This window comes from Loxodonta africana, chromosome 11, assembly GCF_030014295.1.
Source record: "Loxodonta africana isolate mLoxAfr1 chromosome 11, mLoxAfr1.hap2, whole genome shotgun sequence".
In the NCBI taxonomy this organism is placed as follows: domain Eukaryota; kingdom Metazoa; phylum Chordata; class Mammalia; order Proboscidea; family Elephantidae; genus Loxodonta; species Loxodonta africana.
In genome coordinates, this window is record NC_087352.1 from 105613871 (window position 1) to 105640053 (window position 26183).

Consider the following 26183-nt stretch of genomic DNA (forward strand, 5'->3'; position numbering starts at 1 on the left):
TGTACTCTAGTATTACATTAACTTAAGGAAATGTAAGTACAAATAGAATTTCTGTTTGCTTACTGATAATTTTATTCACATGCCAGCAATTAAGTGCATGGCAGGCCCTTGTGTTTTATTCTCTTTGGCATGAATGTAAAGCACGTGTTACAATTCATATAAATCGTGTGTCACACATCATTTCTGCGATAAGGAATAGAAGATCCTGTATACCAGCTACCTGAGATGTGCAGCAACAGCTAAGAAGGAAATTACTTTGCTATGGCTCTCTATTAAGACACATGCGGTGACTAAATATATCTTCTTGAAAAATAGACAAGACTTAATAGATCATATTTCCAAAAAAGGAAATTTTTTATTATCCTCAATTGAACGTGTTTAATGACATTTCTGATCTCTTCTAAAATAAGGAACTCAGCATAAGGTGAACATAGACTTAGAGGTCAGTTTCTCTCATTGCAGTCCTCTTCAGGCACATGGCCTCAACAATTCACGGGTCTGGTGTTTAGAAGAGAGTAGAGTGGCTCACTGGGTGCCCTCTTCATCTATAAGTCCTCGGAGCTTCCTTCTCCACCTCTATCAACCACAGGCTTCTTTTAAGGGTCCAAGAGAGGCCTTGGGGACTTACTTGGGAAATGATCACTAGGACGTATAAACACGGACAGTGGGACCTGCTTGGGAAATGATCAATAAGTCATATAAACACAGACAGTGGGACCTGCTTGGAAATGATCACTAGGACGTATAAACACAGACGGTGGCAAAGAGGAAACACCAGAACTCTGCCAAGAACAAGAAATGTTGAATGCAGTGTTCTTGTTTCTCTGTTTTATTTCATTTAAATGACATAAAGAATTTGCAAAGCTTTGCACATTAAAGTAAGTTGATATTCAGTTAGCTTTGAATTCTCTTTTAACCTCTAAAACAAACAAACCTGTTGCCCTCAAGTAAACTGTTCTAAAAATACATTTTCTTTCTTCTAAAATATGCTAAGATTTACTATTAAGTATTGTTTACCAGATTTCAGTCTTAGCTGAGATTTATTCTATTTAGGACATGGTTTTTTTTTTTTTTTTAAAGATACCGTAGTGACTCCTAGAAAAGGAATACCTGTCCAATACCCCTGTGCCTCAATTGTGGAGAAGCTTCCATGAGGAGAAACTGGGGGTAATAAATGACCTCTGGCTTTATAGAACAATATATGATGCACCGTGTTTGCCTGTTACTTACCATCTCCTTACACTGCCCATCCCCTAGCCTCGAACTCAGTAAATATTTGTGGCATACATGTGCGAAGTGGAGGATTCTGGCCCAATTCTTGTGGAAGAGTAGAACAAGAAAGCATTTCCGTTCTATTTCAGTTCAGTTAGTTCATATCTGATGATTTACTTCAAAATCATTTTAAAGTTCACACTTTTTAAAAAATATTTATCTTTGGTCTCCTTTAGAGTAGGAGTCTTAATAGTTTCAGAAAACTGAAAGCTGAAATGGTGCCTTGTATAAGCGTACAAGTAATGAGAAATATTCTGCTTTGTTGGAGGATATTTTTATACTCTAAAAACTGTTTCTAGTAGGACTTAATCAGTTTTTGATTTGCATCTCTCTAATGGTTAATAATGTTGAGCATTGTGTGTTTGTGGCCATTTGGAAGTCTTCTTTGAAGAAGTGCCTCCTCCATCTTGTAATTGGGCTATTTGTCTTTTGTTGTTGTTGTTAATTTGACAAAGTTTTATATATATTTTGGTTATTTGATTCTTAACAGATATATGGTATTATGGATTGAATTGTGTCCCCCAGAAATATGTGTTACAAATCCTGACCTCTATACCTGTGGTTATAATCCCTTTTGGGAATGGATTGTCTTTGTTATGTTAATGAGAAAGGGTATATCTTGAGTCAATGTCTTTTGAGATATAAAAGAGATTAAACAAGCAAGAAGTGAGCACAGATGGAGAAATATTAATTCTGTCTTCGTTATCTAGTGCCACTATAACAGAAATACCACAAGTAGGTGGCTTTAACAAACAGAAAATTATTTTTTTCACAGTTTAGGAGGCTAGAAGTCCAAATTCAGAGCAGTGGCTTGCAGGGAAGCCTTTCTGTCTCTGTTGGCTCTGGAGGAAGGCCCATGTTGATCAGGACAGCCTCTTCTCAGCCGTGTCCAAAAGCAGGCCTCTCTCTGGCTCTTGGCCTTTCGGCCCCTCTGCACCTCAGCCCAGTCTCTGCCTTCCTCAGGCAAGTGTTAACAAAGCTCTTTAGCTCTGCCAATAAGTGCCCAGAGGCACCCCACTCTGTCAGGAAGCCTCTTGCCTGAAGGCACTGAGTTCTCTCTCACTCTGGCTCCTGCATCCGGTTCATCATCTCCTATCAGCCTGTTGTCTGACCTGCTGAATTTGGGGTTCACCGGCTTTCATGACCCTCAAGCCAGCTGGGATTCACCAGCTTCTGCAGTCCCATGGGTCAATAGCCTGTCCTCTGACCTGCCAACGTTGGGATCATCAGCCCCTGCAAGCACATGAGTCAGGAGAAGCCTCCAGCCTGACACCTGACCCATGGACTTCGGGACTTGCCAGCCTCCACAGCTGTGTGATCTCTTTCCTTAAGATAAATCTCTCCTTGTGTATACATATATATACATATGTGTGAGTGTGTATATATATACACATACATATAAACTCTTCACTGGTTTTGCTTCTCCAGAGAACACAGCCTAAGACAGATGCCAAGCCACATGGAGATTTCCAAGGAACCAGGAAACAACCTGATGACACAAGGACCTTCCCCCAGAGCAGACAGAGAAAGAAAGCCTTCCCCTAGCACTGGTGCCCTGAATTCAGACGTCTAGCCTCCTAAGCTGAGAGAAAATAAATTTCTATTTGTTAAAGCCACCCACTTGTGGTATTTCTGTTATAGCAGCACTAGATGACTAAGACAGAGTTCAGTACCAGAAGAGAGAGATGCTTCTCTCACAGATACCTAAAATATGGAAGTGGTTTTGGAAGTGGGAAATGGGTAGAGGCTGGAAGAGTTTGAAGGTTTTTTTTAATGGTAAAAGCATAGATTGCCTTGAAGAGACTGTCTGTAGAATTTGTAGACTTCAAACACAGTTCTGGTGCGGGCTCAGAAGTAAGTGAGGAAAGCTATAGAGAAAGCCTCTATCGTCTTAGAGAATACATGTGGGGCCAGCAACAGAATGTTACTAGAAATGTGGATGTTAAATGTGCTTCTGATGAGGCTTTAAAAGAAAATGATGAACATGTTATTGGACAATGGAGGAATGGCAATGCTTTTCATGCAGTGGCAGAGAACTTGTCTGAATTATGTTCAAATGTTTGGTGAAAGGCAGAACTTGTAAGTGATGAATTTGGATATCTGTCTGATGAGATGTCTAAACAAAATCTTAAAGGGGCAGCATGGTTTCCTCTTGCTGCTTATAATAAAATGCAAAAGGAAGGAAATGGGCTTAAAATTGAACTACTCCCAAGAAGACAAAATACTTAGGAATAAATCTTACGAGAGACGTAAAAGACCTATGCAAAGAAAACTACAATACACTCCTGCAAGAAACCAAAAGAGACCTACATAAGTGGAAAAACACCTAGCTCATGGATAAGAAGACTTAACATTGTAAAAATGTCTATTCTTCAAAAAAAAGTGATCTATAAATACAACACAATTCTGATCCAAATTCCAACGACATTTTTTAATGAGATGGAGAAACAAATCACCAACTTCATATGGAAGGGAAAGAGGCCCCAGATAAGTACAGCATTACTGAAAAAGAAGAAAAAAATGGGAGGCCTCACTCTACTTGATTTTAGAACCTATTATATCGCCACAGTAGTCAAAACAGCCTGGTCCTGGTACAACAACAGATACATAGACGAATGGAACAGAATTGAAAATCCAGACATAAATCCATCCACATATGAGCAGTTGATATTTGACAAAGGCCCCAAATCAGTTAAATGGGGAAAAGACAGTCTTTTTAACAAATGGTGCTGGCATAACTGGCTATCCATCTGCAAAAAAATGAAACAAGACCCATAGCTCACACCGTGCACAAAAACTAACTCAAAATGGATCAAAAACCTAAATATAAAATCTAAAACAATAAACATCATAAAAGAAAAAATAGGGACAACTCTAGGAGCTCTAATACATGGCATAAACAATATACGAAACATAACTAACAATGCAGAAGAGAAACTAGATAACTGGGAGCTCCTAAAAGTCAAAGACCTATGCTCATTCAGGAAACCCTGGTGGCATAGTGGTTAAGTGCTACGGCTGCTAACCAAAGGGTCAGCAGTTCAAATCTGCCAGGTGCTCCTTGGAAACTTTATGGGGCAGTTCTACTCTGTCCTATAGGGTCGCTATGAGTTGGAATCGACTCGACGGCGCTGGGTTTGGTTTTTTTGGTTTTATGCTCATCCAAAGACTTCACCAAAAGAGTAAAAAGATTACCTACAGACTGGGAAAAAATTTTTAACTATGACATTTCTGATCAGCGTCTGATCTCTAAAATCTACATGATACTGCGAAAACTCAACTACAAAAAGACAAATAACCCAATTAAAAAATGGGCAAAGAATATGAACAGGCCCTTCACTAACAAGACATTCAGGTAGCCAACAGATACATGAGGAAATGCTCACAATTATTAGCCATTAGAGAAATGCAAATCAAAACTACAATGAGATTCCATCTCACTCCAACAAGGCTGGCATTAATCCCCCCCCAAAAAATAATAATAAATGTTGGAGAGGTTGTGGAGAGACTGGAACACTTATACACTGCCGGCGGGAATGTAAAGTGGTACAACCACTTTGGAAATCGATTTGGTGCTTCTTTAAAAAGCTAGAAGTAGAACTACCATACGATCCAGCAATCCCATTCCTTGGAATATATTCTAGAGAAATTAGAACCTTTACACAAACAGATATATGCACACCCATGTTCATTGCAGCATTATTTAAAACAGCAAAAAGATGGAAGCAACCAAGGCGCCCATCAACGGATGAATGGATAAATAAATTATGGTATTTTATATTCACACAGGGAATACTATGCATCGATAAAGAACAAGGATGAATCCCTGAAACATTTCATAACATGGAGGAATCTGGAAGGCATGCTGAGTGAAATTGTCAGTTGCAAAAGGACAAATATTGTATAAGACAACTATTATAAGAACTCGAAAAATAGTTTAAACAGAGAAGAAAATATTCTTTGATGGTTACGAGAGCAGGGAAGGAGCGAGGGAGAGGGATTTTCACTAATTAGATGGTAGATAAGAACTATTTTAGGTGAAGGGAAAGACAACACACAACTGGACTAAACTGAAAGCAAAGAAGTTTTCTGAATAAGCTGAACATTTCGAAGGCCAGTGTAGCAGGGGTGGGGGCTTGGGGACCATGGTTTCAGGGGACATCTAGGTCAATTTGCATAATAAAATCCATTAAGAAAACACTCTGCATCCCACTTTGGAGAGTGGCATCTGGGGTCTTAAATGCTAGCAAGCAGCCATCTAAGATGCATCAATTGGTCTCAACCCACCTGGACCAAAGGAGAATGAAGAACACCAAAGGCACATGGTAATTATGAGCCCAAGAGACAGAAAGGGCCACATAAACCAGAGACTATCAGCCTGAGACCAGAAGAACTAGATGGTGTCTGGCTACAACCGATGACTGCCCTGACAGGGAACACAACAGAGAACCCCTGAGGGACCAGGAGAGCAGTGGGTTGCAGACCCCAAATTCTTGTAAAAAGACTAGACTTAATGGTCCAACTGAGACTAGAAGGACCCCAGAGGTCATGGTCCCCAGACCTTCTGTTAGCCCAAGACAGGAACCATTCCCAAAGCCAGCTCCTCAGACAGGGATTGGACTGGACTATGGGATAGAAAATGATACTGGTGAAGAGTGAGCACCTTGGATCAAGTAGACTCATGAGACTTATGTGGGCAGCTCCTGTCTGGGGAAGAGATGAGAGGGCAGAGGAGGGCAGAAGCTGGCTGAATGGATGTGAAAGTAGAGAGTGGAGGGAAGGAGTGTGCTGTCTCATTAGAGGGAGAGCAACTAAACCAGTGCCATCGAGTCGAGTATATAAAACTCTCACTGCCATCGTGTGGATTATGACTCATAGCAACCCTATAGGCCAGAGCAGACCTGCCCCATAGAGTTTCCAAGGACGGCCTGGCAGATTCAAACTGCTGACCTCTTGGTTAGCAGCCATAGTACTTAACCACTACGTCACCAGAGTTTCCTAGGAGTATAAAGCAAGGTGTATATAAGTTTTTGTATGAAAGACTGACTTGGTTTATAAACTTTCACTTAAAGCACAATAAAAATTTAAAAAAAAGAAATTGAACTGCATAAAATGAAACAGAATTTGTTGGAAACCTGTTGGAACTTGTTTGGAAAATTCTGTTGTACAAACTAAGGACACTTGTCCTAGAATGTTCACAAAAGACATGACTACGCAATCTTTTGTTTAAGAAATTAAGCCTGTGACTGATGGGTCTAACCAACTACCACAGCAGAAAACCTATCAGCTTAGACTGAAGGGGAGAGCTAGAGAACGAAAGGAAAGAATGCTATCTGCCTCTTGGAATTCTACAGGCAGGAAACAAACCAAAGTAGCTATATCCATTGTCCTTCAAGAAAAGAAAAGTATCATCCCTGGAGCAGCTCAAAGATCACCAGATCTGTTGGAAGAAGCATGAGAAGCAATGCTTTTTTGGTTTCAAAGGATGGGTCTACGGTCTTCTGAATCTCAGAGGGTGGGACACAGCCTCCTAGGTGTTAAAGAATATGATCTTTGCCAGCTTGGTTCTGGAGTGTGCTGTACCAGGGGGATAGGGCTGCTGCCCAAAGCTGAGGGAATAGGGCTGCCATACCCAAGGAGCAGAAGAATGGGGCCAGCCAGGGCCAAGAAGGTGGGATCACCACTCAGATGGACTAGGAGAATGGGGCTGCCCAAAGTGAAGGGAACAGAGTTGCCATCCCAGTGGGCCTGGAAAGCAGAGCTGAAGCCCAGGGCCGAGAAGCTTCCACCCAGAATCCAGATGGTGTGGCCAACACCCAGAGTCTTGAGGGCAGATCCATTGCCCAGATGGTCTCGGAAAACAGAGGATTATTTTCAAGCCTTGAGAGTTAATGTAATTTGTTCTGCTGGATTTTGGACTTACTTGGTTCCATTACCCCTCTTTCACTCCAATTTCTCCCATTTGTAATGGAAAGGTCTGCCTTATACCTGCTCCACCATTGTACTTTGGAAACAGATAACTTGTAATATAGATTTCACAGGTTCACAGATGAACAGGAATTTTGCCCCAGGATGAAATATACCTAAAGTCTCACCCATATCTGGTTTAGATGATTCAGAAGATGAGATTTTGGGGAGTTGATTTAGGACTTTTGGGATGATGTGATGGGGTAAATGTGTTTTTTTATGTGGGAAGGACATGAATTTTCTGGAACGAGAGGGTGAAATGTTATAGATTGAATTGTGTCCCCCCAAAATATATTTTAAATCCTAACCTCTATGCCTGCTGGTTGTCTGATTCAAAATGGCCAATACTAGCCCATTTCAGCTCACTAAAGCCTAGGATATCGATGTTTATGCGTTCCATTTCCTTTTCAACGATTTCCAATTTTGCTAGATTCATACATTCCAGGTTCCAATTATTAATGGATGTTTGCAGCTGTTTCTTCTCATTTTGAGTTGTGCCACCCCAGCAAGTGAAGGTCCTGAAAGCTTTACTCCTCCACATCATTAAGGTCTACTCTACTTTGAGGAGGCAGGTCTTCCCCAGTCTTTTTCTGAGTGTCTTCCATCCTGGAGGGCTCATCTTCTGGCACTATATTAGACAGTGTTCTACTGCCGTGCATAAGATTTTCACTGGCTAGTTCTTTTCAGAATTAGACTGTCAGGTCCTTCTTCCTATTCTGTCTTAGTCTGGAAGTTCAGCTGAAACCTGTCCTTCATGGGTAAGCTTGCTGGTATCTGAATACCGGTGGCAAAACTTCCAGCATTACAGCAACACACAAGCCCCCACAGTACAACAAACTGACAGACACATGGGGGCAATTATATACTCTACTATGCCGGGAATGACAACTTGAAGAAGGATGGTGTTGCATTCATCGTCAAAAAGAACATTTCAAGATCTATCCCGAAGTACAATGCTGTCAGTGATAGGATAATATCCATACACCTACAAGGAAGACCACTTAAAATTTACGCACCAACCACTAAGGCCAAAAATGAAGAAAGTGAAGATTTTTATCAGCTTCTGCAATATGAAATTGACTGAACATGCAATCAGAATGCATTGATAATTACTGGTGATTGGAATGCGAAAGTTGGAAACAAAAAAGGATCGGTAGTTGGAAAATATGGCCTTGGTGATGGAAACAATGCTGAAGATTGAATGATAGATTTTGCAAGACTAACAACTTCTTCATTGCAAATATCCTTTTTCACCAACATAAACAGAACTATACACATGGACCTCACCAGATGGAAACACACAAGAATCAAATCGACTACATCTGTGGAAAGAGACGAAGGAAGAGCTCAATATCATCAGTCAGAACAAGGCCAGGGGCCGACTGTGGAACAGACCATCAATTGTTCATATGCAAGTTCAAGCTGAAACTGAAGAAAATCAGAGCAAGTCCACAAGAGCCAAAATATGACCTTGAGTATATCCCACCTTAATTTAGAGACCATCTCAAGAATAGATTTGATGCCTTGAACGTTAATGACCGAAGACCAGACGAGTTGTAGAATGACATCAAGGACATCATACATGAAGAAAGCAAGAGGTCATTGAAAAGACCACGATGCATGTCAAAGGAGACTCTGAAACTTGCTCTCGAACATCAAGCAGCTAAAGCAAAAGGAAGAATTGATGAAGTAAAAGAACTGAAAAGAAGATTTCAAAGGGCAGCTCAGGAAGACAAGGTAAAGTATTATAATGACATGCGCAAAGAGCTGGAGATAGAAAACCAAAAGAGAAGAACATGCTCGGCGTTTCTCAAGCTGAAAGAACTGAAGAAAAAATTCAAGCCTCGAGTTGGAATAATGAAGGATTCTATGGGGAAAATATTAAACGATGCAGGAAGCATCAAAAGGAAATGGAAGGAATACACAGTCCCCATACTAGAAAAGAACCAGGCATGAGGATTGGTGAAAGATTCATTAACAGCCTTCGTTATGCAGATGACACAACCATGCTTGCTGAAAGCGAAGAGGACTTGAAGCACTTACTAATGAAGATCAAAGACCACAGCCTCCAATATGGACTACACTTTAACATAAAGAAAACAAAAATCCTCACAACTGGACTAATAAGCAACATCATGATAAACAGAGAAAAGTTTCAAGTTGTCAAGGATTTCATTTTACTTGGATCCACAGTCAACACCCATGGAAGCAGCAGTCAAGAAATCAAAAGACGCATTGCATTGGGCATATCTGCTGCAAGGGACCTCTTTAAAGTCTTGAAAACCAAAGATGTCACCTTGAAGGCTCAGGTGCACCTGACCCAAGCCATGATGTTTTCAATCACATCATATGCACATGAAAGCTGGACAGTGAATAAGGAAGACCGAAGAAGAATTGACGCCTTTGAATTGTGGTGTTGGCGAAGAATATTGAATATACCATGGACTGTCAAAAGAATGAACAAATCTGTCTTAGAAGAAGTACAACCAGAATGCTCCTGAGAAGCAAGGATGGCAAGACTACGTCTTACATACTTTGGCCGTGCTGTCAGGAGGGATCAGTCCCTGGAGAAGGACATCAGGCTTGGCAGAGCACAGGGTCGGCAGAAAAGAGAAAGACCCTCAATGAGGTGGATTGACACAGTGGCTGCAACAATGGGCTCAAGCATAGCAATAATTGTGAGGATGGCGCAGGATGGGGCAGTGTTTTGTTCTGTTGTGCATAGGGTTGCTATGAGTTGGAGCCCACTGGATGGCACCTAACAACAACATCCCTGTGGTTATAATCCCATTCGAGAATGGGTTGTCTTTGTTATGTTAATGAGGCAGGATTAGTTAAGGTGTGTCTTAAATCAGTCTCTTTTGAGATGCGAAAGAGATTAAACAAACAAGTGAAAGAAGCAGAGACGGGATGCCAAGCCACATGAAGATTGCCCAGGAGCAGAAGCTCAGAGACAAGGACCTTCCTCCAGAGCTGACAGAGAGAGAATGCCTTCCCCTAGCCTCCTAAACGCCTAGCCTCCTAAACTTAGAGAAAATAAATTTCTGTCTGTTAACGCCATCCACTCGTGGTGTTTCTGTTATAGCAGCACGAGATAACTGAGATACATGGTTTCCAAAAATAATCTCCCAGTCGGTAGCTTGTCTTTTTGCTTTTTTGATAAAGTAGTTTCATGAACAAATGTTTTTAATTTTCATGAGGTCCCATTTATTTATTTTGTCTTTTTTGTTTGTGCTTTTGCTATTTTATTAATCCATTGTTAAAAGCTAGACCCGAAAGCTTTGCCCCTGCATTTTCTTCTACAAATTTTATTGTTTGTACATTTCGGTCCTTAATTCATTTTGAATTTGTTTTTATGTACGGTGTGAGGCATGGATCCTGTTTCATTTTTCTGCATGTAAAATCCAATTTTCCCAGCACCGTTTATTGAAGAGACTCTTATTTTCCCATCAGATGGACTTAGCACCCTTGTCAAAAATCAGTTGACCACAGATGTGTGGGCTCGTTTCTGGACTCTCAATTCTATTCCATTGGTCTAGTGTGTATTGTTATACTGGTATCAGGCTGTTTTTATTACTGTAGCTGTATGTGTTTTAAAATCAGGAAGTGTAAGTCCTCCCACTTTGTTCTTCTCTTTCAACATTGCTTTAGATATTCAGGGCCTCTTGCAATACCATATAAAGTTGAGAATTGGTTTTTACATTTCTGTAAAGAAGGCTTTTGGAATTTTCATCAGGATTGCATTGAATCTATAGATTGCTTTCGGTAGTAGACATTTTAACAATATTATGTCTTCCAATCAATGACCATTTATTTAAGTCTTCTTTAGTTTTTTCAACAGTCTTATATAATTTTCACTGTATAAGTCCTTCACATCCCTGGTTAAGTTTATTCCTAAGTATTTTATTGTCTTATTCTAGTGACAGTAGTATTTAGATTTAATGTTCAACCTGTCATGAAATTGATAAATTATTCAATGCAGAAAAGGAGAAATAGAATCCCTGCAAATACAGTATTATATGTCAGATTACAATATCCGGAAATACGGAAGTCATGGTTCTCATTACAGTATTAGCTCAGCACACCACACACGGGGAAAATAAACCATATTTTTAAGTGCATATGGAGTGATCCAGAATTCTGTTTATGTGCTACTTTTCTGTTTCCTTCTCTTGTTTTCATTTTTAAACTTTGACATCAAGTTAACATGATATATGTAACGTATTCCTTGAAATGGTAACCAAGCGCATATATACATGTCCAATGTCATTTCCTTTGGACATTCATATATCCAACAGGAGTTTTTTGAGCCTCCGTTGTGTTCCAGAAGTAGAGCAGTACCAGGTACAAAGTCATGAACCAAAATGTCACATTCCTGACCTATCTAATAGGACAGGCTGTTACTTAGTGAATCAACACAAAGAAATGCACAAATACAAATTGTGAAGGAAAAGCTGTGTAAGAGAATTTGAGGTATAATATCCCAAAACCACGATGAACATACCTCTAAGAATTCCGTGGTATTTTAATATACACAATAAAATTATTCTTCATATCTTTTATTTCCTTTTTTTAGTGTCTTTTTAGCAAATTATTCTCCCCCAATGAAGTCATCCACATGGCCTACTTGAATATCTCAAGTTTAACCACTTGTATTAGTTCAAAGTAAGAAAGGAAAAGAAATGGACCATATTGCCAAATTCTAGTATATTTTTCTTTTCCCAATTTATAATAAAAATAGTTTACTGATTTGACTTACAGCTTTCTAGGAATGTCTGCCTTTTAATCAAAATTGCCTTTCAGTCCCTAAGAAAAAAATTTCTACTTTGGCTGTGGGTGTTATTGCAGTAGTTCTATCGCAGTGATTGTAAATTGCACGTTCTCTTTTCACACCGTGCATTGAGTCCAGAAGGTTCTCATGTGCAGTTTTCCTAGATAATGTTTCATAAACCCAAAATAATCTCTGCCTTTGCTACGTACAAAAAAGAAAAGGAAAATCTGAGACAGATCCTGAAGGGACTGTCACCCTCAATGGACTGTGAAGAATGGAAAAAACTTACAGATGGGTTTAGTGCAGGAGATAAGGGGTCGTCGAGACCCTTTCTAAGAACCAACTTAACAACCAGGTGAGTGGGAGGGGGGACGAGCAGGTTCTGTGTGACAGGAGACAGTTGAGCGTGTGAGTCTAGAGCTTAGAAGACACTTGCTCTAGGAACGTAAAATTGAGGTTAGGTATACAGTGGCCCAGGGGTGTTGGTAGAAGGAAGATGAGGTAGGGCCTGGGGAAAAAAAAAAAGGCTGCCATATTTACCAAGCTCAGGAGAGGGTGCACCTGTCACAGGCCACATTGTCCTTCTTTTCTATGCTCTCTCTTAAAATATGGCTCCTAGAACCCTGCCCAGTCCCCTAGAGTGGAGCCCTGCCATCATGCAGTGAGTATAAAACCAAATGCATTGTCAACTCATAAAGCCCCTATAGGACAGAGTAGAACTCTCCCACAGGGTTCCCAAGGAGTGGCTGGTAGATTCAAACTGCTGATTTTTTGGTTAGCAGCCAACTCTTAACCACTGCACCATCAGGGTTCCCGCAGCGAGTATAAAAAAAACAAAAAAACAAACCCAATGCCGTGGAGTCGATTTCGACTCACAGCAACCTTATAGGACAAAGTAAAACTGCCCCCATAGAGTTTCCAAGGAGCACCTGGCAGATTCGAACTGCAAACTCTTTGGTTAGCAGCGGTAGCATTTAACTACTAACGCCGCCAGGGTTTCCTCAGTGAGTATAGGGGACGTTATTTGAGGCACCAGACTTTAGCTCATGTGAATCTTGCAGTCACCATGTCCCCTTGATCTTCACAAAAGAGCTACTGCTGCAACAGCTTTTTTTTTTTTTTTAAGCGAAATGACAATCGTTCTCTTCTTGTTAACTTTAACCTTCTTGGATTTTCAGTTGTTTTATTACTGGATTACTGATGTACCTGTGGAAACCCATGTCTCCTTGTATCAGATGTGTGTTGCTGGCCAAGCTATTTAACTGTGCTTCCGTTTCCTTGCCTATAAAATGGAGATGTTAACAGAACCTACTGTCAAATGGCCAGAACAATGCCTGGCACGTAAGTTCTCAATGTTAGTTGTTGTTAGCACCATCATCTATCAAAGTAGCTGGTAATCATGTTCCAGACCATCACGCCTACTTAGACAATCATCATGAAGCAAAATACAGAACACGACATGAACCCTGGTCAAGAAACTGGTTTGCAAAATGCAAGGAAGGCCAGGAACCTGAAAGAGTAGAGTGGGGTGGAGCGGGGGATGAGCAGAGAAGGGCGCTGAGGCCCCATATCCCACTCCAAACAGATTTCTTCTCTTTTTTTATGGTGTTGTATATTTAGTTTCTAGAAATATTTCATTTGAACAAAGAATTCTGCTTTCAGGAAAAAAACAAATGAATCTTGGCTAAACTGTTGCAGGATAATGTCCTAGTCCCTCAACAATTGCTAAATGTTGGAAGCTGATTGGAGACAGTGCCTGCTATGTGCAGAACACTTCCTGGGCACCAAGGTGACAAAGAAGAAGAACGTGCTGTGCTGCTAAGTGCTCCTCAGTGTAACAGGCGGCAAGGGCACCATCTCTGTGCCAGGATTTACATGCTGTGCTATGCTCTGGCAACCAGAAAAAAAATCAAACCCATTGCCGTCAAGTCGATTCCAACTCATAGTAAACCTATAGAACAGTGTAGAACTGCCCCATAGGGTTTCCAAGGAGCACCTGGTGGATTTGAACCATCAACCTTTCAGTTAGCAGCCATAGCTCTTAACCACTACGCCGCCAGAGTTTCCGTTATGCTATGGTAGAGGTGCAGAGTACAGCAGCAGCAGCAGCAGCGGCACAGAGGAGGAAGGTGCTGGCAAGGCTTCTTGAAGAAGGGAGCTTTTGAAGGCTGGTGGGGATCTCCAGAGGAGAGTTGCAGGGAGCAGGAACAGTGCACACAAGGCAGGAGCGTGTGCCTCATTCTCCGTTCCAGTCAAGTGACACAGATGATGCCTGGCTTTCATGTTTCTGATTGGTGAGTGGGAAGGAAGGCACTCTGGGCACCCAGCTCCAGCAGCTTGGCTACTGTTGGGAGGATTTAGCCTTGATGCCCCATTTTGAGCACCGGTCTGATAGTTAGAACTGGGTCTGAGGAAGATGATCATGACACACCACATCCCTGCCATGGGTGGTAGGAAACTAGTCTGCAGCTATCCCAGAGGCCCAGAAAGAGAGAGGGAGAGTCTGAGTTAAAATGATCTGTAAGCAGAATTTTATTTTTTTAATGTATGAACAGCTGTCAGTATTGGGTTGTATTCGAGTAACTGGTCTGACAGAGTTAAAGCGCTCACGGCTGCAGTTTGAAAGTCTGAAGGGTGTAGTACTTACTGACTCCATCTATGGGGGGCGGGTCCCTACACTTCTCTATACATTCTCTGCCTGCAGAACTTAAAATTACAGTGTATACAGTGTAGCCTGTCAGGCTTTAAATGTGACTGAAGTTCCTTGGATATCTACAAAACATCAAACAGAATCGTGTCAGCAAACTGTGGATCTTTTTTATCTAAGCCACGGGAGAGAATTTATGGATGATAATTGCTGGTAACTCGCCTATGAGGTGAACTCTCATCCACGAATAAACCTGCTGGTGCTCTGGTTTTGAAGGTATTTTCACCCACTGCAATATAAGGGTATTACAGAAGACCAGCACAGATCGTAGTCAAAGACACAGGCCAGTGATACTACTTTTGTTTCTTAATGTATTAACTGCCCGAGGTTTCAGGTTTCCCTGAGAAAGTGGAGATCACCTCTGCAAATAAAGGACGCTTTAGTGCCCTGAACTGGTGTGTGGGGAGCTGGTTTTCAGCCCTCTGGCCAGATACCCTTAAACCGGCCCGGTTTGGAGTTTGGGTTTTTTACTACGTGCAAAAACAGCGGTAGCATATTCTACTTCAGTACACATATTCCTAAGAAAGTGCGTGGGCACTAATTTTTGTGAATTTAATAACGTTCTAAACATTCTGCAAAACGCTCTGGAACGCGGCGCAGAAAGCGAGCGCAGGGATCCCGGCGCCCGCCCGGCCCCCGCCCGGCCCCCGCCCGGCCCCCGCCCGGCCCCGCCCCGCCCCGCCCCGCCCCGCCCCCGCCCCCGCCCCCCCCCGGGCGCAGGTCTGTGACGCCACCGCGTGCGCCGCGCGGCAGAAACAGGAAGTGGAATCAAAACAAAGGAACCGCGGCCGGGAGCGGACCTTCTTCCTCCTTGTTCCCTGCGGCGCTGATTTCGACCCCGGCCGCAGACCCCGAGAAGCCCCCAGACCATGTCCAATATGGAGAAACACCTGTTCAACCTCAAGTTCGCGGCCAAAGAACTGAGCAGGAGTGCCAAGAAATGCGATAAGGAGGAGAAGGCCGAAAAGGCCAAGATTAAAAAGGCCATTCAAAAGGGCAACATGGAAGTTGCGAGGATACACGCCGAAAACGCCATCCGCCAGAAGAACCAGGCGGTGAATTTCTTGAGAATGAGTGCGCGGGTCGATGCGGTGGCTGCCAGAGTGCAGACGGCGGTGACGATGGGCAAGGTGACCAAATCGATGGCCGGTGTGGTTAAGTCCATGGACGCGACGTTGAAAACCATGAATCTGGAGAAGATCTCGGCCTTGATGGACAAATTCGAGCACCAGTTTGAGACGCTGGACGTCCAGACGCAGCAAATGGAAGACACGATGAGCAGCACGACGACGCTGACCACTCCCCAGAACCAGGTGGATATGCTGCTCCAGGAGATGGCAGACGAGGCCGGCCTCGACCTCAACATGGAGCTGCCGCAGGGCCAGACGGGTTCCGTGGGCACGAGCGTCGCCTCGGCGGAGCAGGACGAACTGTCCCAGAGGCTGGCCCGCCTGCGGGATCAAGTGTGATTGCAGAAGCCGCTCTGCGGCTGAGGGGCCGTGCCGCCTTCTGGAATGCTCTCTGTCTGTTAGAGAGATCTACTCACTGGAGACTGAGTATGCCAGAATGCTGCTGATAATGCTCTTTATTTTAGACGCGTCTACCTTTGGGCTTACATCGCTGTCCAGAATGACAAGCTTTCTTCTCTCTCCTGAATTTTATAGTTCTGTATAACTTGTGATGTGTATTTTTATAGCTGCCTTTTGACATAACTAGTTAATTTGGGGTATATAATATTTCTTTAAAATTTGGTCAAAACTCGAGTTCCCGTGTACTCAGTTTTATGTCCAGGATTATCGAATTGAAGGTGTGCGTGTGTGAGAGAGAGAGAGAGAGATTGATAATACCTACAATGACAAAGAGAATGAGTACTTATTTTGATTACATAGCTATTAACACCACATTCAGTGCTATTTTTGTGCTACTTCTGTGTACCTTTTGCTTTTTTTTTTTTGCCACCAAAGTGAGACTACAATTGACTAATAATCTGTTCTCATAATTTAACCTAAAATTATCCTGGCACTTTTTTCCATAATAATCTCTGTTTAGGGTCTGTAAATTTTTTTCATGTGATAAGGTCTTTGTATAACTGGAAAAAATGCCACATAACTTCATTTATGGCATTTTTGCTCGTTTTTCTGCTTGCTAAATGGAGTTTTTAAAAGACAAGGCTTAACATTTGGCACTTCCTTGAGATGAGCTTCCACACATTTTGAGTTATTTTCCTATTTCAATCTAACTCTTTAGACTTCTTGTAAAGTATGTTAATTAGCACGTCAGTCACATTACTCAGTTTAACATTGCCAAAGAACTGTTTAGGAAACCCTGGGACTGTGTGTGTGTGTAGGTTTTGTTTTGTTTCTTAACAGCCAAAAGTAGAAATAAAATTAGAACTGCATTCTAAGTTCTAATTTTTTGCATTAATTATTTTGTGTCTTAATAACTCGTAATGTTAGAAATGAAAGATGAAATGTTTTGTTTAGCCATGCAAATAACTGAAATGTATATCCGGCCAGCTGGAAGCCTGGGAAGAAGGAGAGAGGTAGGATTGGACAGCAAGCTTGCTTTTAAGACTAGAGCCTAGCTGTCCTACCTTTTTTCATCTTCCTAGGAATGGCAGCGGTTTCTCTGGCTGGAAAGCAGGGTACGCTGCCACTGCTTTCTCATGGCTTCAAAAGATGGAGAACAGCAACTTGCTTTGCCTTGGCGCATACATTAATCTAAGTGAAATACTTATAAAGGTGTTTTTTAATTCCTTCTCTTCCCTCCCTGGCAGGTTTCTCTGAGAGAATTCCAGTGTTTCAGAAAAATAATTATAGGGACTCTTTCAAGTCCTTGGGAAGATTCTTAACCAAGTACTTATGATTGTACTGTTTTCTAGTGTGGATGACTAGGCTTTAAAAACAAAAAATACAATTAATAGGTGTCCGCAGATAGGTTGGAGCCTCATATTTAAGTTACTTGATGTTTGTTGTTCAGAAGTTTTCCTTGAGGGACACCTGTTGATCATCTGCCCCACATCTGTTTTCTAGAATCCCCCCCTCCATACCTTCTCTTGTCCACATGGTTGCCCCAGAACCAGCCATGTGAGAGCATAGCAGGGTCTTAGCCCCTCTGTAGACTGGAAAAAATAATTACAGTTGAAAAATAACTTAGTGTTGAATCCTTTGGCAAATTAAAGACCCTTTTTTAGTGCAGGTATTGCCAACAAAATTAATATATTTTGTGAGATTAACAATGTTTGTATATGCTTAAACTTTCTTAAAATATGTTCATTTCAAACCATCTGAATGTACATTTTATGAACCGTAAATATTATTTTCAAAAGCACACCAGACGCATGAATTATTTCCTCACTTTTGCAGTTGATGAAATATGCCAAATAAATAATTTTAAACTGCATGTTGTAGCATATGAGTGTGCATCCTGTTTAAAAAGCTATTTAAGAAAGAATTCCAAAGTAGATTTGGTTCAGAAAGCATGGTACTTTTCCAACTCACCCTCAGCCTTACCATTCAAGTTTTTGTTTGGTTAGCATGGTATTTTTATGCATATTTCTAGTAATCCTGGCTATTTCTTACTGTAAATGTTGCTTCACCTCAACAAGATTCTTTTTAATTTTGAAACTTGTCTAGGCTAAACAGATGTAATTTACAAAAGGATCCAAGTGAAACATACCAGGGAAATATTTAATCTTCCATGCAACTATAGTGGTACTTCTATTTCATCCCCCTCCCCCCTTTTTTTTCCTGCCTTCAAAATGCACAATTTCTAACATGAATTTAGAATTAATGAAAAAAGAAAGATAAACTTTCGGTTTATTTCAGGTCAGGAACCCAGGTGATTTGTGCATGCACTATGCAAGAACTTCCTTAGTAAAACTTCTTCTTTGGTTGTGTCAGGGTAACCCCTTCCTGGAAGAGTGTTAATGCAGCACGTGTGTGCTCAGTACAGGTGTGCTGTGAGGCGGAGGCCCTGCTGTGTGCTGCCCTGTCATCTCCGACTTGGAGAAGAGCCCCTGAAATAAGCACTAGTCTGCTAACCTGCTTACTTGAACATAGCGTCAGGGTCAGCCGGACGAGCACACACTCTCAACTGGAGCGAGGGACCTTGTAGTCTGGATTCTTCCTCTGCAGTACACACGACACCCACTTGGAGGCATTGTTGGAGCCCAAATCCAAAGCTCGGAACCTTTGGTACACTTTGCAAAAGCTGCAGGCCAGTGGACAGTAAACAAATGAGCGAATCCCTGTAATTTCTCTTTTTAATCAACAGACTGGAATTAGCAAAACGCCTGCCCAGTATACCCAGTTAGGTTTGCTATAGCTAGATTGTAAATTCCACCTGGGTCAGGACCAGACAGTATGTATCTTGGTCACAATTAACATCCCTCAGGCCTGATGTCGTGCCCAGCACAGAGTGCAGGCTTGTGATAGGCTTCTCTGGAAAGAATGCCTGCCTAGAGCGCTCTAGTAACAGTTCACACAGTAGGTCATGGGGTGGGGGGGACAGAGCCCCAGTTACGCCCAGAAGCAGTGTCCTCTTCCTTCTTCCAGACTCCAAATCAAATCTGCTGCCATCAAGTCGATTTCGACTCAGCAACCTTATAGGACAGAGTAGAACTGCCCCATGGAGTTTCCAAGGAGCACCTGGTGGATTCAAACTGCTGACCTTTAGGCTGGCAGCCGTGGCTCTTAACCACACACCAAATAGAAATGTTTTCCTCTGCTCTTCAGGGTTTGTGCATCTTGGCTCTCTCCTAAGCAGTGTCAGGACTCGGCGCAGCACAGCTCATTCACGATGACTGAATACACTGACAGTTTAAGGAAAGCATCTCGGGCTGGCTAGGTGGGGTTTCTTTCTAGAGATGAAAGGTGGCTCTGCCCTTAAACAGTATTCAGATAGGATGTACACGGGAAAGGTAAGTGGATACATATGTTAACCAATCATCAAGCTGCACATTCAAGATTAGTGCACCTTACAAGCTTTTATGCATTTTATACTTCAGTTTTTAAAATTAGGAGGCTGCATAGACAGGATAATCCAATCATGAAACTGTATAGGGGAAGAGATTACCAGCTTCTTAAAGGAGGTGGGGTTTAATTGGAAAAGGGATTTAAAGGGCCTGAGGCCAAAAGCTACTGTGAGGGATTTGGAGGCCAGATTAAAAAGTGCGGACTTCACCCCAAGGAACGAAGGAGGAAGATGAGTCATCAGGAACTGTTGCCCAGGGGAAGAGACATTAGGACCTAGATCAGGAGGCTGTGGGACAAGAGGCAAAGGTGGGCTTGCCCAACTTCAGTGGGCACAGGAATCCCTGAGGCCCCTGGGGATGCCGCCCCGTCAAGGCTCTGCCGTTGTAGCAAGATGCAGCTGACCTGAGGACTGCCTCTGCAGAGGGTGGGTCTCAACGCTGGCTGCACTTTACCACTGCACAGCTCATGTTTTTCTCACCGGTGTTTTCGTATCATGTAGGTATCTACTAACTGAATTTCAGTTTCACACTGAGATTTTTTCCTTGCCTTGGCAGAGTTCAAAGTTGCCATGGTTTTCACAAAAGTAGATAATTTTAAATACATTTTAATTAAGTTTTAAAAAACCCAGTGCATTTAGCTGGTGCTTTTTCTCCGATCCACTTGTTCACTTATAAAGGCATTGAACAGATCAGCTTTCATCTTTTAGTGACTCTCCTTGTCCCCTTTCTTGATGTACTACATGGTGGTCGGAGCGCTGATATTCGCATTATGTCAGTGAAGTATCAGACCTTAAGAGGATATAATCAATGAATTGTTCTTTTATGCCGACATCAGACACAAGGGAGGTCTAAATGGTGAGACTAAAAATGCTTCTGCCAACGTGAATATCTTAAACTATAGCACGAAATACTAAAATCAAGTAAACTGCTTTTTAACTATTTTTAAAGTTTGGTATTGTTTTGCAACTCTGTATCAACTGTCAGAGTGAACAGTCTGCAAGGAATCTTAACTGCTTAATTTTTCTGCTTATTACCCAGTGGCATGTTTCAGGAGACAGTGTTACTAACCCTTTAAAATGCAGTTATATGCAAGGGAAGGCCCTTTTAAAGCATCTCTTATGTATAATGTTGTTGTTAGCTGTCGGGTCAGCCTCCAATTCGTGGTGACCCCATGTGAAACAGGATAGGGTCGTTGTCATCCACAGGGTTTTCACAGGCTGATTTTCAGAAGTAGATCAGCAGGCTTTTCTTCCTAGTATGTCTTAGTCTGAAAGCTCCACTGAAACCCGTTCACAGTGGTTCAGGTGCTCAGCTGCTAACTGAAAGGACGGCAGTCAAACCCACCAGCCACTCCACGGGAGAAAGATGGTGACAGCCTGCTTCTGTAAAGATCATAGCCTTGGAAACCCTGCGGGCTCTACTGTGGGGTCACTTTGAGTTAGAATTGACTTAAATGCAACGGGTTATAATATTAGGAGCCCCAGTTTGAAGAATACTTCTGCAACGTGCTCGGAATGTACAGATGAAACCAAAGGTCAAGGCCAGAGGCTGGCAGTGCAGGCCCCGCGACCCCTCGGCCGGAACTCCTCGGCCGTGCAGGCCCGCGGCCCCTCGGCCGGAACTCCTCGGCAGTAAAGGCCCACGGCCCCTCTGCCGGAACTCCTCGGCCGTGCAGGCCCCGCGGCCCCTCGGCCGGAACTCCTCGGCCGTGCAGGCCCCGCGGCCCCTCTGCCGGAACTCCTCGGCAGTAAAGGCCCGCGGCCCCTCGGCCGGAACTCCTCGGCCGTGCAGGCCCCGCGGCCCCTCGGCCGGAACTCCTCGGCCGTGCAGGCCCCGCGGCCCCTCGGCCGGAACTCCTCGGCCGTGCAGGCCCCGCGGCCCCTCGGCCGGAACTCCTCGGCCGTGCAGGCCCCGCGGCCCCTCGGCCGGAACTCCTCGGCAGTAAAGGCCCGCGGCCCCTCTGCCGGAACTCCTCGGCCGTGCAGGCCCCGCGGCCCCTCGGCCGGAACTCCTCGGCCGTGCAGGCCCCGCGGCCCCTCGGCCGGAACTCCTCGGCCGCACGCGCCCGCGGCCCCTCGGCCGGAACTCCTCGGCAGTAAAGGCCCGCGGCCCCTCGGCCGGAACTCCTCGGCCGTGCAGGCCCCGCGGCCCCTCTGCCGGAACTCCTCGGCCGCACGGGCCCGCGGCCCCTCGGCCGGAACTCCTCGGCAGTAAAGGCCCGCGGCCCCTCGGCCGGAACTCCTCGGCACTGCAGGCCCGCGGCCCCTCTGCCGGAACTCCTCGGCCGCGCGGGCCCGCGGCCCCTCGGCCGGAACTCCTCCACTGTGTTCTTTTTTCCTTAAAGTCTCTCCAAGAATGGGGTTCCCATTCACATCCAGTAAAAGTTTTACATTTTATTTTCATTGCACAAACTTGAAATCCATGGACTCAAGTCAGTACCACTCAGCATCAGTACCACAGAGAAGATGCTCCTGGAGATGCTCCTGGCTCCCTTTCAGATCTCACTTAGACGTTCCGTGTCAGCACTAGAGCGAACGCTGGGAAAAGATAATTAGCACCTGACTTCGCTTCCTCTGTCCTCCACATCTCAGAACCACTGATTTTTAACAGCATTATGGAAGGTACTCCCACCACTTCCCCTGGAAGGCAGCTTCTAGTCACATTTATCAAGAACTTTAGATGTATTTCTGGTTAACCATATTACATTCTTTCTACTTATACTAGCTATTACCATCTGAATAGACTCGCCCACCAGCCTCCACCCTATTTGCATCCTAATTAAAGTGGTTGCTTCCTAAACTCTAACCATAGGCAAAGGCTTCACACTCAGCTTACTTTTCAGCCTTCAAGCCCTTTAATCAGAGATGACAGTTTCTGTCCTGTGTGTCCTGTGGAGACGACAAAGCTGTTCTGAAGTAAATCAGCATTGCACATGCAGTGCCAGGGGTCAGCCCCAGATCCCTTTCTTCATCACAGCCTTGGGCTTTTCATGTCCTTCCTGCTCAATGGTTGGGGCTCAGTGTGCACCTCCACGGCACCCCACTGCACCAGATTCAAGGGCAGCAATGGCTGAGCCCCAACTGCAGTCTGATTTCCCACCAGGTTCACACAGGGCTGGCTCCCCTCGAGCTTCCTTCCTTTCTCAGTGTTGTCACTGTGCCCAGCTCCCCTCTTCAGGCCCCCTGCTATGAAGGAGCGCCAGCCAGGTGGGCAGTGCCTGGGCCAGCATGGCCACTGATAGATGCCATGATTGGCATCTAAGCCAGCCATGTCCTGTGGGTCATAGACTGCAGTCCCTCTCCAGGATCTGCCAGCTGTCTCTAACAAGTATGTCAGGTGGTGCAGACAGACCCCCACAGCCCCCTCCCGGGTGTGTCAGGTGGTGCAGAGACAGACCCCCAAGCCTCCTCCTGGGTGTGTCAGGTGATGCAGACAGACCTCCACAGCTGCCCTCCCAGGCAGGAACTAACCTTGTCATTTTCCACATTTCTGAGAAGCCACAGTTCTCCAGCTGCAGTGACTCCATTCCTGAGAGCTGAGGTCTGGCTGCCCTCTTAAAGGACCTCCCTCACACCCCAGATCCTCGCTCACCCAGGCACACGCTGTGCTCTCGTTGCAGCTCTAAAAAAAAAAAACAGGTTTTTATTCTGGAGCAGCTGAGTCTGGGCCAACTGAAGGACCATGGATGGCTGTAACCCCAAATGTAACCCCCGTGCCAGGGCCCTCATTTTACGTCACCAGGGGTTATCTTTAGCTTCCCAAGAGGAAGGAAACTCTGTGTCTCTGGTCCTCCCACCCCTTCGTTCCCCACCCCCCCCAAAAAGACCGTTGCTGTGGAGTACACTCCAACTCATAGCAACCCTACAGGACAGAGCAGAATTGCCCCATAGGATTTCCAAGGAGCAGCCAGTGGGTTCAAACTGCCAGCATTTGGGTTAGCAGCTGAACTCTTAACCACTGTGCTAATGGCCCCACGCCAAAAAAATCACAAAGGTTGCAGTGTGGCTGGCATGGCGGCACATGGAGGCGGGGTGTGGCCGGCAGAATCCAGCTGGGCACTTCCTCACCACCAGTCTGATGAGCAGTGCAGGCGCTCACCCTCCCCTGCCACTCAGCCCCACGTGGACACTTCATGGCCGGGAGAGAGTAGGCCACACAGACCCCTCTCTTCCTCACACCATCTCCTCCTTCCTTGCAGAATCCCTCCCCTCCCCTCCCCCAACTTTCTCAGGAAGCAGTCCTTGCTCAGCAGTTAGCAAGCCCCCATCTCTTTACGTGACTTGGAACTCTTCGAAGCCTCCACTGTGGGCTAGGCATCTTTCCACTTGCTCTAGTACCTCCTTCAGCTCCTAGGCGAGGAGAGGGGACATTTATTTATTCAAGGAATACTTGCAGGGGCCAGAGCTCTGGGTGCTGGGGTGCTGGGGTCAGCAGGACAAGGACCTGCCCTGTGTGTCTCACATGGGAGTGGAGGAGAAAGACAGTAAACCGACAGATAGATACAGACTGTGCAAAGAAACAGAGGAAGGTCCACGTAGAGATGGACAGGGCACTGTTCTAGATAAGGTAGACAAGGAAGGCCTCTCTGGGAGGTCACCTTCAAAGTGGGATGGAAGCACCCTTCAACTGGCCAGGGCTGTTACATGGGAGGAGCTTGACGTGTTTGAAACAAAGCACACATTCAGACACACCGTGGTTTCCCTTCCTTCAGTTGATTCTCCCTCCCTGTATTTTTTCCTGAGTTTCTCAAGAAAATCTAGCATATGGGACGCTGGGATTATCTTTCACAGCACATGAGATTAAGTCTGCTGATACACTGAGACACTCACATGCACATAACTTTTGGCTCTTACTGGAACGTCTTCTGCCACTGCAGCCGTGGAAAGGAAGGCTCTGCCCCTTCCCAGTTTGTGAGTAGCCCCTCCCCAGCCATAATGGCAGTGGGTAAGAAGGAAGACAGCCCTGGCTGAGTTCATAAAGATAAACATGTGCAGTCTTTTGCCCCTTGGTAACGCACAGGACTTGCATGCTGTTCAGGCAGGTGCATATTCAGGAGAGAAAGTGGGAAGTTACTCAGCTTCTCTCCCTGCTGCCACTCAGCAGGACGTACTTGAACCTCGCCCTCACTGTATTTGTGTGAGTACCCCATTAATGTATACAGCGCCCCCAAGAGAGTATCTCACCATGTGCTGGTTTTCTTTTCAGCTTCCTCGAAAGAATCGACAGCGTCAGTTTGGTTGACTATACACCCACAGACCAGGTATGTGGGATCTAGAGCCTGTGACCGCCCATTGAAATATTTGAAACATGGCCCACTTCCAAAATTGCCCAGTGGTTATTTTAAAAAGAGTTAAGGAAAATTTTCTTAAAATAACTACTTGCAAATTCTTTGTGCTGGCCCTGTGTGAATTAAACCCTGGTGGCACAGCGGTTAAGAGCTGTGGCTACTAACTAAAAGGTCAGCAGTTAGAATCCACCAGGTGCTCCCTGGAAACCCTATGGGGCGATTCTACTCTGTCCTATAGGGTTGCTATGAGTCTGAATCGACTCTTTGGCAATGGGTTTGGTTTTTGTTTTTTGTTTTTTTTGGTTTTTGTTTTTGTGTGTGAATATGGTGTGTTTGCCAAACACTGTGGCCTTGCTCCCATGCCTTAGTTCTCTGAAACTTTTTACCAAAACACGAAAATCCAAACTCATACCCATCAAATCTACTCTGTAAGACAGAGTAGAACTGCTCCGTAGGGTTTCCTAGGCTATAACCTTTACAGAAGCGGACTGCCACATCTTTCTCCCATGGAACAGCTGGTGGGTCTGAATGGTTAATCACTGCGCCACTGTGACTGCTTATCTAAAACTTATTAGGTATCTGAAATTGCATATATCAAAACATTTCATCTGCAGAATGTTGTTGGTAGGTGCTGTTGAGTAGCTCCCGACTCAGGATGACCTCACGTACAACAAATCACCACCAGGTCCTGCACCATCCCTGTGATTATTTGCAGATCAGACCACTGTGTTCCATAAGGTTTTCAGTGGCTGATTTTTGGAAACAGATTGCCAGGCCTTTCTTCCCAGTCAGTCTTAGTCTGGAGGCTCCACTGAAACCTGCTTAGCATCATAGCAACACACAAGCCTGCACTGACAGACGGGTGGTGGCTGCACATGAGGTGCCTGCGTGGAAGGTGACAGGTCCACCACTGAACCACCACTGTCTGTCTGCAGAATACAAGTGTGCAGCTCTTATTGTGCCCAGAGCTATCAACAGAAAAGCTGAGCCTTCCATTCCCAGCTTCAGGAGCTGTGCGTGGCTTCTCCTGGCCCCATCACAGGTCAGGTCCCACAAGCAGTTTCCAGGGGTGATCCACCCCACTGCATATTTGTAAAAGCAGAGAGGGACACTGTGCCTCCCTAGGACCACTGACCCTTGGCATCTGCAGAGACTTGCTCATTCAGGGAGCCCCTAGCCCCTTCTAGAGCTAGTGAACTTGAAA

General features: G+C 44.5%; 2 protein-coding genes across 2 annotated transcripts in view; both read left to right on the forward strand.

Annotated features, from left to right (window-relative positions):
- GNAL (G protein subunit alpha L) overlaps positions 1 to 26183 on the forward strand; it is a 170264-nt gene that overhangs the window by 121101 nt on the left and 22980 nt on the right. Inside the window, exon 6 of the mRNA XM_003406387.3 lies at positions 24898 to 24952. Coding sequence (XP_003406435.1) covers positions 24898 to 24952 — 55 coding nt within the window. The remainder of the gene's footprint in view (positions 1 to 24897; positions 24953 to 26183) is intronic.
- Positions 15476 to 18119, forward strand: CHMP1B (charged multivesicular body protein 1B). The gene has a single exon (XM_010586858.3). The coding sequence runs from the start codon at positions 15587 to 15589 to the stop codon at positions 16184 to 16186; it is 600 nt and encodes a 199-aa protein (XP_010585160.2). The 5' UTR covers positions 15476 to 15586; the 3' UTR covers positions 16187 to 18119.

Coding starts and splice junctions, on each gene's coding strand:
- CHMP1B (XM_010586858.3), top strand. CDS start 15,587: ATGTCCAATATGGAGAAACACCTGTTCAACCTCAAGTTCGCGGCCAAA.